Source organism: Cibotium barometz, chromosome 13 (genome assembly GCF_041138505.1).
Source record: "Cibotium barometz isolate CiBa-2024 chromosome 13, ASM4113850v1, whole genome shotgun sequence".
Classification (NCBI taxonomy): domain Eukaryota; kingdom Viridiplantae; phylum Streptophyta; class Polypodiopsida; order Cyatheales; family Cibotiaceae; genus Cibotium; species Cibotium barometz.
In genome coordinates this window covers 61,158,670-61,170,829 of record NC_141058.1, presented here as the reverse complement: position 1 = coordinate 61,170,829, position 12,160 = coordinate 61,158,670, and the positions used below count along the sequence as shown (strand labels likewise).

The window sequence follows — 12,160 nt, the reverse complement described above, 5'->3', positions numbered from 1 at the left end:
CACAATAGGGAGAAAGAGAAGTCACCTTGGGTTTTCGGTAGAGAAGTCCCCTCAATGAGAGAGAGAGAGAGTTTTTTAATGCCTACACAGGACTCAATGGGTCTATGAGACCAACATGTGTTACAGAAGTTCCATGTGTAGATTGTGAACATTGAAACAAAAACTACTGAAAGTGATGAAAAGAAGACCCGCATACTTCTCGGCCCTTCCATGTACATGTGGTACTGAAAATCCCAGAGCAAGATGGCCAGAGATACTCAGGGAATGTATCCAAGATCTCCTCATCCAATGATAGTACTATCCTCCTCCACAATCGAGCGTAGAGCTACGATGGTGTCCTAATGGAGTGGCGTCTCCATGGTGGCAGAGTACGTGAGAGAGAGAGAGAGAGAGGTAGGCATTTGTAACTTGTCATGGAAGTTTTTATGGAGCTCTGATATCATTTCTTAGAGAGAGACGTAGGCATTTGTAACTGGTCATGGAAATTTCTATGGAGCTCTGATGTCATTTTAATTTTCCTTGTCTGTTGGGAGGAAGCAGGAAACCTTTATGACCATTATGGACAGTAAGTGCTCTTCTATCTGATTCTCATGCATAGTTAGTTTTGTTTAAAAACAAATGTAGAAGAGCTTTTGCAGTTTTCAGTGTATAATGCGTGTGTCATGACTATCTTGAAATCAAATTTCCTTCAGATTTGGGATTGGCATATCCAAAGATGTTTGATGTGGCTGTGCCTGCTAACATGGTTTGCGGTATCCAAGAGGTGCCAGATGCTTGACAAATATTTGGACTGGGGACAGTTGTGTCCTTCACTGTTAATTTCCATACTTAATTTGCAAATAAGCTATACGCTGCAAATACTGAGTTGGTAAAGTAGTATAAACATAGACATGCTTCAGCCTTCAGTGCAGGCTCCCCCCTCCAATGGAATCCCACTAGAGAGACATCAAATAAATAAGGGAAAAGTTAGAGAGCTCAGAAGTATAGGGAGTGCTCAAGGTATCCAACTTGCTAGCAGCAAATGACAATTCAGTTAAGCTTTCTCATGAGAGATGATGCCCTCTTTATCGAATTAGGGTTGAGCTAAACTATTCGTATAGAGGATTATCATGTCAAAACTGACAGATCATGTGTGTCCTTCCCCCTAAATCTAAACTCCTAGTGATAAAATTCACTCTTTTATGCATTCCTTTGATGATAAAAGACTTAATGCTGTTCAAAGGGGGATCAAAATCTTACAGGCTTGGTCAAACTTTAAGCACTTTGCAATTATTAACAAAATGCTTGTTTGTCTCTGGTGGAGTTAATATTACATGTTGCACATTTTGCATGTCATTCAAATAAAATGATATTAGTTTATCAACTGGATAAAAGGTAAATATTTTTTTTCCATGAGTAATGAAATGCTGCAAAGGATGGATCATTTGGCATGATATCTATCTTCCTAAGGTGTGCTTGATTCAGAGTTTCTAAGCTTAAGTAAGCTTTAAATTATTGTGAAGAAATTACCAATTTGGTTCAAAGTTTGACCACCATAAATGGGATTACTAGATTTTTTAATCTGTAACTTCAAGTAATGGATACCAACTCATCACATGTTTCCAGTGGTTCACCATCATTTATAATGTGCAAACCTCCTTTGTGAAAGGCCTCCCCCCTTCGCTTGCTTGAAAAAGAGTAACCAAGGTTACATCTAGACTAATGCAACATGTATTTTACAAAGTTACCAAGCATTGTAGCTATTTTAAGCATGAGCACACTTAGATCTAGGTAAGTTTCAAAGGATGTCTTTGTATGTTTCATCATTCTGGCATATAAATGGCTTACATGGTGAGATGTGAGACCATACATCTATGAAAGATTTGCCATCTTAGACTTGGCTTATGTTTGTGTCCATGGACACTAGCAGTGTGCGCGTGGTCATGCATGACATGCATTTTGTTATGTTGGGGCACCACGGGGTCTCAGTATCCTACTAGATCTCACAAAGTCGAGAGATGTTGTAAGTGTCATGGAAGTCATCAATCTACGTAACTATGCAACAATTTAACTTATGTAGTTGAAGGATGTCCATTGAAGGTTTTGGTTGAGCTCATCTCTACACTATTATTCTCACTATTTTTTCCCTTGCCACAACATTCACCCACATGTCACTCTGAGGCCATCTCATTTTACTATGTGTAAGAAGGGGTGAAGGACATGCTTTGTTCCCATTTCAAATTCAATTGGTGGTACTGCTGTAGGGAGGTCACTTATTTATATGATGAAAATGTATCTCTTTCTCTCTAGCATTGTTTAAAAACAAAACACCCAATCATTATATGTAAGGTGCATCTATTTAAGGATATAATAAGTGAGCACACCTCACCACACATCTCCACCAATGAAAAAATAAATAAAAGTAATAATCATTTTTATTTTTGAAATTTATTTTTTTCTTAACAAAAATTTTACATACATGCATACATATACACGTGTATCCACACACGCACACACGTGTGCGTGCACACAATCACACGCACTCATACACATACACAAGCGTACATTTGTATACACATGCACACACGATTGCATACACAGTCACACACTCACATGCATGCACATGGAATTGCACACCTAATCACCCACATGCACGTACATGCACACATCCACACGTGCACACGATGCGCACTCGCACACTTATACACACACATAGATGTACACATGTATACACACAATCATACACTTTTATATGCACATGCACACATGACTACGTATGCACACAGTCACATGTGCACACATAATTGACACACATCAAATCACCCACATGCATGTGCATACATGCTCACATGCACATGACGTGCATACACACTTGCACACACGCACAACACATATACAAATACACGTGCATGCACATGGAGTGTACAAAAAACACATGCACAGTGCATCTACACGCGCACATAGATGCACACACTCTTGCATGACACATACATGTGCATATACAAACACACAGACACAAGCGCGCACACACATGCGATTGTCGACACATGGAGAATCATACGTGTACACAACAAGTCGATACACAGTCTATGTGAGGGTAACGTGATCTGCCTTCATTAAGGCTTTAATAGATGAGGCTATGCACTCACACAAACATGCAAACGCACACTATTGACGCAAAGGCACACGCACGTGCACACACAGAGTTGGTGTGCACACGACACATGCACGTATATACGTACACTTCCACTTGTATGCACATAAACACACAGAATCGACACACTTGCATGTGCACATAGAATTGACACATACGTGTACACTTGCGTACACACATGATGCACATATAAAAAGGCATACACATGTATACACACTCTTGCATGCTTGCATACAAACACTTGCACACACACACACACTTGCATACACGCACAACACACATACACACCCATGCACACTTGAGCGTGCACACATATACGTGCATACATGCATGCACACAAATGCAAATACGTGCATACATGCATGCACACAAATGCAAACACAAGTGCATGTGCATGCGCACACATATATATGCACACATGCACATACATACACACGTGCATCCACACATGCACATAGAGGCACACTCATACTCTCTTTCGCAAGCACACACAAAGATGTACATGTGCATACATATAGGCGCACACTCATGCTTGCGTACAAAATTGATGCCCAATCATACACACGTGCATGTACACAAGCCCACACGTGCGCACACACGCATGCACATGATGCACACACACACTCGTAGGCTTGCACACACTTGCACACTCACACAACACATAAATATACACATGCAAATACAAGTGCATGCACACACACGTGTACGTATGTATGCACACAAGTGCATGTGCACGAGCACACGTACACATGCAGTGTGCATCCACACACAGGTACATAGAAGCGCACACACTCTTGCATACACGTATATAGAGACATACATGTGCATACACATAAGCGCACACACACAAGCATGCACAAAATACTACACACATGCAATTTTGTTGGCATAGCCTGAGTGTGAGGGTAACATGAGAGGGGTCTCAATAAGGCTTTAATAAATAAAGGTGCACTCACACAGGCATGTGCACGCACAACTATCGACACAAAGGTGCATGCACACATAGGTGGCGCACACTCGACACACATGCACACATATACACATACACTTTCACTTATGTGCACACACATAAACACAAAATCGACACACGCACAATCTGACACACTTGCACGTGCATAAAGAATCGACATATACATGCATATGCATGCATAGCACATCCACACACACATGATGTGCATACACACGTATATGCACACACTTAGCATGCTTGTACACACACGCACACATAACACAAATATATACACATGCACATGCACATGCATGTATACACTCGAGCGTTCACACACACATGCACATATGCATGCACACGCGTACACATGTTTCATGCATGCACACACGTACACGTGCACACATGCATGTATAAACATGCGTGCATCCACACACAAGCACATAGTTGCACACCCACACTCTTGCATTGTACATGCACGTGTGCACGCATTGGTGCATGCACACACGGGGGGCCACACAGTTGTACGCGCGTGCACATAGAGTAAACATACATAATCACACATGCATAGTCGACACACATATTTTGAGCATGAGGGTCACCTTCATTAAGGCTTTATTTACCACATGATGGTGCACTCACACAGACACGTGCGTAGGCAATATCAACACATAAAGGCACACACATATACATGTGTACACACACACACACAGTTGGCGTACACATTTGACACACATGCACACACATAAGTAGCACAAGACACTTGAAAGGTTTAGAAAATTTACCTATTTTAAGAATACAGAAATGCAGAAAAAACTACCCCCATACCTGTAGTAGTAGGACGAGAGAGAAGGATGAGAGAGAGAGAGAGAGAGAGAGTGCACGTGCGGGTGCATACGTGTGGGGTGTGTGTGTGTGTGTGTGTGTGTGTGAGAGAGAGAGAGAGAGAGAGAGTGTGTGTGTGTGTGTGTGTGTGTGTGTGAGAGAGAGAGAGAGAGAGAGAGAGAATGTGTGTGTGTGTGTGCACGTGCAGGTGCGGGTGCATACGTGTGGGGGGTGTGTGTGTGTGTGTGTGTGAGAGAGAGAGAGAGAGAGAGAGGTGTGAACCTACACACGTGAAAAGAGAGAGAGAGAGAGAGAGATGTGAACCTACACACATGAATGTGTCTACACATACATATTCATAGTAGTGTTCATCCCAACAAAACATATGCACATCTCATACTATGAGTGTATTCACACGTATAGTCACTCAGTCGAATATAAACTCACGTACATAGTGCAATTGAAATATTCTTTCGAGTGATTGTTGAGTTTTGTTTCTATGTGTGGGTCCATGATTTGTGTAATCCTTTCCCAAACCATTCAACATGATGGCAACCAAGTCATCATCTTCCATGGGGGCACCAATAGATGCAAGTGCATCAGCACATTCTTTAATCTCCTGCACATAATCATTTATGCTCCTGTTGTTTCAAACCACACCATGTATCTTTTGCTTCAATTTCATCTTCTTTGGTTGTGTAGTTGTATCATACAACTTCACCAATGCATCCCATGCATCCTTGGTATTATGTGTATCTTGAATATGGAATAACATGGTATTTATCACACAAATTGAGAAATAATGCAGCACTTTGAAAGCTCTCTTTGTCCAATTTCTATTTCATGTAAGTTAGGCATGTATTGCATTCACTAGGGAAACCCTTGGCTCTGTCTCGTTACTTGTCACAAAGTTCCAAAGTCCTTTGTCTTTAACCTACCACATGCTAGGGATGCCTATGGGAAGAGAGGGACATAGCTACCACGTGGAAGCACTATAGGTGGCATAGCTACTCGAGTAGCAATGTAAGAAACTAATCCCATATCCACCACATGGCAGGTTTGAGAGCTCCTCTCTAACCACGTGCCGTATGCATGTGCCACAGCAGTGCGTGGGTCAAGTACTAATGTCTATTAAGATTGAGGTCGAGAGAAAAATATAACCTTTTGTTGTAAAGGTTACAATCTATCCAAAAGTACGATGGTATCATCAAGGTTGGACTTTGTAATGGTGGTAGTCAACCCCGTACGCAAAAGTGAAGGGCTCATGGTGTTTCTACATGAGGTCCCCTAGTAATATTTGACCTGGGGGTCCATTGATTATGGCCACCATTTTTCATAGTGCTTCCATTAATGGCATTTAGAGCACACCCTCTTTGCTCATTGACAATAGTGCTAGATTTGAAGGTTGCAGTACCCTTCCAGGGGACTCTAACCCTTCACATGAGGGCAATTTTCTACATGGCCTTCAAAAAAACATCAAAGCTAAAACATGGAGATAGAAGAACATGAGTTTTAAGAAGGATAATACATAAATTTGCCCTTCTATATGAAATCATATAACATAGAATATATATAATACAAATAATAGGTAAAAGCCTGAGGTAATTTGGTAAACTTGAAACTTTGAAAATTGGAATTTGGCAATAGTAGCTACTAGCTACTAGCAAATTCGCGGTTCTCTTTTGGAGTTTGGTGCCTTTTTTTGGTTGGTAGCCTAGCTGTGGCTAAGCCTAGCTTAAAGCTTTTTTCTGGTTGGCAGCCTAGTTGGCTAAGCCTAGCTTAAAGCTTTAAAAAGAGTCCTGATTTCCAAACACAGCAGTGCATCATTATTCATGCACACTTGAGCCTCGAAGCTTCTTATCTTCTTGAATGTAGAGCTAGCTGCTATCCAGAGTGTTGACCCCCACCCCCCCCCATGTCTCACCTTGGTTGCAATCCTTCAGTGACCTCTCCGCCAGCTACACCCGTACTTTCCATCCTCATTCTTCAATGATATCCACAACACTACCTGCCTCGCCACCTCACCTCCCTTCTCCACAACCATGGTTGTGGGCCAGCTCTAAAGGAAAAAAAAGGAGAATCTCTTCCTCTTTCCTCTCTAACACATATTAAGAAATAACTATGATAGGTTGTCTGCTTGCCTTATCCTCTCGTCACCTCCATAGCCATTACTCTAATCACACACTACTAGGGCTCTGTTAGCCTTTGGCCTCCGAGAATTCATGACGTGAACAGTCTTACATATGGACACTTTTTACCTTGTGCTAGAGCAGGGGTTTTTTCCCATGTGAACACACTCTTGTGTGGGGCTTTTTTAGCCTTGGGACTAGTGTACTTTAGTAAACACACTTGTACTTTCTCTCATTATCTTACGTACATTTTCCAGCACACCCAGTCGTTTTTCTCTCTTGTGTGTGCTTGTGCAAGTGCAGGGCCTCCTACCTAACATTGGTATCAACGCTTCATTGTATCTGGCCGCCTTTCAGAATTATTCACCCTGATCGGCCCGTTGGTCGCCCTGTTGCATCCACTGGAGTGAGCCACGTTCGCCTTTCAAATCTGGTCGCCAGTAGCTACCTTTTAGACCTAGTCTTGCTAGCTGTGGCCGCATGCAGCCACCACCAAGAAGGATGTTGTCATTTGCTCCAGAGGCTTTGCCCCACGAATTAATAAACCCCCAAATCAATTTTTTAATTTGGAGATATCCGCCAGTGCCACTTCTGCCCACCACTGAGTTGCCCGCTCCGCTCGCCACAGTTATAGAGCCAGATTTTCAGACACAATTTTTTTTTTAATTTTTTGTACACCTGTATTCCTTATCTTTTGTTGAGTCTAGGAAGCCTAAGCACACGAGAATCGGAGGCCATCAAATCCCCTCTGTAAATTTTTAGCTTCTCCAAAAAAACAGAGCTAAATCGAGCCTTGGGTTAAATCCTACATTCCTCGTGCTCTCTCTCACTGCACTCAGCATTGACATACAACGTTGTGACACCGGTCTGTTTTGTTCATCAAGCCTCCATTCAGATAACATTTATATCCCTACACTCTGTGATCTCAATACATTTGTAGGTCCTTGTTATCAATGAATCATTGGGTATCATAGAAGCTTGCCTTTCAATGGACATTGAGGGTTTGCCACTGTGTATAGCGAGCTTGGGAAAGATTGTTAGTTACCTTTGAGACATGGCTTGCTCTCTATCGAGGACAAGCTTGATGGGACTAACTCCCATGTGGGCATATGTGATGATGAGGCATGTACTAGTTACAAAGAAGTATACGTACTTGGTGCTGAGTTAAGTCATGCTGGTCCCGCATATCGACAGCCAACACGTTAGAGGATTCCGCATTGGAACGAGTGATTTTGGTTCCAGTGAAAGTGCTCCACTTGCACCAGTTCCTTTTACACACGAACAACTCAGATAGGATGCTAAAGATGCACAACCTCATGCCTTGATTGCTCTCTCGTATAAACGGCAAGTCATTCCTCGTATCTATTCATGTACTTCTTCTAAGGGTGCATGAGATATACTTGCCTCTTTATATCAAATCCACAATGAAGCTCGTGTAGCTTATCTCCAGAAAAAGCTTGACTTGGAGCATATGACTGAGGGTGATTCTATGGATGGATTTCTCACTCGATGTTAAGGATTTGTGAGAGTAGTTAATCAATATTGATGAGGTGATACTTGACAGTTCACTTGTTTCTATGATTCTCAATGGTTTGCCTCAATCATATCAAGGATTTGCTACCACTCTTTGCCCTTTGAGGAAGAGAAATTTAGATTTGTCATTTGATTATTTGGTAGCTCTCTTGTTACAAGAAGAGTAGTCCTGATCCAACCAAAACAACATGATTGCTAGAGATCAGGCTTTTGTTGCCTCCTATTATGGTAAAGGAAAATCTGGGGGTTGGTTCTAGTGCTAAACCTAAGGGAAAAGCACAAGCTCATTCAGATTCTCCTAACTAAAGTCTAAAGAGGAGAAGACTTAGAAGAAGAAGAGATGCAACTATTGTCAAAAACCTAGTCATATAATTGAGGAATGCAGGAAGCGTAAGAAAGTGAGAAAAAGAAGAAGCAGCAAGGTCTTACTCTACAACTATAGGTGACACCAATGAAGAGGCAAACTTTTCACATGATGGATATGCATTAACAATCACATGCAATGCTATTTCTATGCCTGCTTCATGCTTGTCTTTATGTGAAGCTTATTGGTACTTCAATAGTGGTGCAACAAAACACAATACATCTTGTAAGAAGTTGTTTGTTACCTTGAGAGATGCACCATCAGGTGGTACAGTTATGTGTACTAGTAATGCATCATAAAAGGTATTAGCAATGTGCAGTTGACGTCATGTAGTGGGGACACATTTACTCTTGCAGATACTTTGTATGTAACTGGAATTCGCAAGAATCTTATTTTTGTCTTAGCATTTGCAAAAGCTGGTCTCAAAATTTTAGTTTTTTTATTATTACTGCTCCATTGATAGAATAGATTCTGGTGCGCTTATACTCTCTGGCACATTGAGCAATGGCCTTTACAGGCTTGACATGTATGATAGGAGTAGTGATTCTCACGATGATGTTATGGTTGCTTCCACATCTTAGGTTATGCATGACACTAAGCCATGGCATGCTCGGTTTAGCTATGGCTGAAAATGTTTGCAGCCATAAGCTTGTGACATTGTGTACACATCAACGGGGGGGATATTTGTCACATGAGTTTACAGTTTTTATACAATCACGTGGTATTTCTCATCAATATGCTACTTATATACACCATAGAAGAATGGTGTGGCTGAGCACTGTAATCGTACACTTATGGAAATGGCCAGATGTATGCTTAAAAGCAAAGGTTTTCCATCTAGATTTTGGCTTCAGGGAGTCATTTGTGCTAATAACTATGTGGTGTTGAATCATTGTCCCATTAAAGCATTACTGTCTATGACAACCTATGAGGCACTTGGAATGGCATAATTCCTATAATTACTCATATGCATGTTTTTGGGTGTCTGGCTTACGTGCATGTACCAACGTAGTAGGCTTGAATGACAGAATTCTTGTAATTACTTATGTGCATGTTTTTGGGTGTGTGGCTTATGTGCATGCATCTCAACCCATGATTTCACACAGGCTACAACCATCAATTAATGCCCCAGATGTCTTTGATACATTGCTGCCATTATTTGGTATAGGTGTTGAACCTGTTGAGCCTACTTTGGCTCCAAACCGACCCCATGTTTGTCAAAAATCAATTAATGCCCCAGATGTCTTTGATACATTGCTGCCATTATTTGGTATAGGTGTTGAACCTGTTGAGCCTACTTTGGCTCCAAACCGACCCCATGTTTGTCAAAAATCAACAAAATCAACCACCACCAAACATTCTCCATATTACTCTAGATCTGGCACACTTTGATCACCATGCACCGGTGATGCATTGGTTGAAGAGGATGCAACAATTCGTGACTCATAGTTCCCCACTGGCTCATTGACACCTTGTGACAGCAAGCTACCTACTACAATTATGCCAGGTCATACACGTGTTGTCTCTTGACATACATCTCATTTTTTTGGCACAGCCCTTGTTGCTACCGCATGTAATGAGGAGCCACTTTCTCATTTTGATGCATTGGAGAGGGATAGTTGGGTTATAGCCACATGCAATCGGAGTTGGCCTCCATTGAAAAGAATGCTACATGGGAGTTATGTGACTTACCTAAAAGCAAGTGTACCATAGACACAAAGTGGGTGTATAAATTAAAACGCAAGCGTGATGGCTCGATTGATCATTATAAGGCTCGTTTAGTCGCCAAAGGGTATGCCCAGTGAGAGGGCATTAAATATGAGGATATTTTTGTGCCTACTTCACGTATGACTACCATATGCACTATTGTTGCATTGGTTGCGCATGTGCATCAGTTGGATATGTCAAAACTACTTTTTTGAATGGTGATTTGTAGGAGGAAGCTTATGTATTGGCAACCTCCGGGCTTTGTTCAAAAATGTGTAGAGCATAAAGTATACAGATTGTGTAAAGCACTTTATGGCCTTAAACATGCCTCTCGGGCTTGTTATCAAAAGATTCATGCGTACTTGATCTCTCATGTTTTTCAAAATAGTCCTACTAAGATTACCCTCTATATTCGCAAACAAGGGGATGATTTCATAATCCTAAACCTCTTTGTGTATGATTTATTCGTGACTGACTCAAATGAGGGGCAAATTTCATCTTTCATAGAGCTAAATTACATCATCCATTTGATGTTACAGACATGGGGCTTTTGCATTACTATTTGGGTATTCATTTTATACTAGTTAAGTGGGGCATCATGCTATCTTAATGGAGATACATTGAGAAGCTCTTAGAAAGGTTCCAAAAATGAGAGATTGCAAACATGTTTCTACTCCTATGGAACTAGGCTTACGACTATCACTTGAGGACTCTTCTAAGCCATTTGATGTTGCCACTTATCTCATCAGCAGGCTGTGGGATGCCTTATTTACCTATGCACTACCCGTCTTGATATTCAGTATTATGCAATGTCATAATTGAGAAGATTTATGTATTACCCTAACACTAGGCAATTGCAAGTAGTGAAGCGTGTTTTTTGTTACCTTAAAGGCACTCATGACTTTGCATTGTTTTACGGCAATGCATCTTCTTTATGCTTGAACGCCTACACTAACAGACTGGGCAGGGTGTCAAGTAGTGGGGGTAACTGTTTCCTTCTTGGAAGTTCATGCATTTCATGGCTCAGCAAAAAGCAGTCGACACAGTGGCCACTTCTAGTTGTGAGGTAATTATTTCCTTCTTCAAAGTTTATGCATTTCATGGCTCAACAAGAAGTAGCCGACAATGGCCACTTCTAGTTGAGAGGCTGAGTTCAGGGTGTCAAGTAGTGGTAACTGTTTCCTTCTTGGAAGTTCATGCATTTCATGGCTCAGGCAAAAGCACCCGACAGTGGCCACTTCTAGTTGTGAGGCTGAGTTGTTCAAGGAAGCATTCACAACTACTGTGGGAGTGTGTATGGCTTCGCCATCTTTTGGCAAATCTTGGTATTAGACAGCCATCTTTACCACCATTTCACTGATAGCCAGAGTGCATTGGCAGTGGTGTGGAATGTTTTTTTTCATGCGCAGACAAAGCACATTGAGGTGCATTATCATTATGTGAGGAAGAGGCTCCATGTAGGAGAGATAACCTTGAATTACCTGCCTACATAGGCCAATGTGACCCTCAAGGGTCGTCCAAAT

The 12,160-nt window shown here is 41.5% G+C and overlaps 1 protein-coding gene across 3 annotated transcripts in view; it reads left to right on the top strand.

The window, feature by feature from the left end:
• Nucleotides 1-1,238, top strand: part of LOC147632910 (persulfide dioxygenase ETHE1 homolog, mitochondrial-like) — a 199,163-nt gene extending 197,925 nt beyond the window's left edge. For 2 of the 3 annotated variants that reach the window (XM_086807832.1, XM_086807830.1), the window contains 2 exons: nucleotides 541-565; nucleotides 693-1,238. In XM_086807832.1, the coding sequence (XP_086663958.1) occupies nucleotides 541-565; nucleotides 693-778 (111 nt within the window). In that variant the 3' untranslated portion in view covers nucleotides 779-1,238. The remainder of the gene's footprint in view (nucleotides 1-540; nucleotides 566-692) is intronic. The other variant, XM_086807831.1, reaches the window with a different exon arrangement.
• Nucleotides 1,239-12,160: the final 10,922 nt, after the last annotated feature.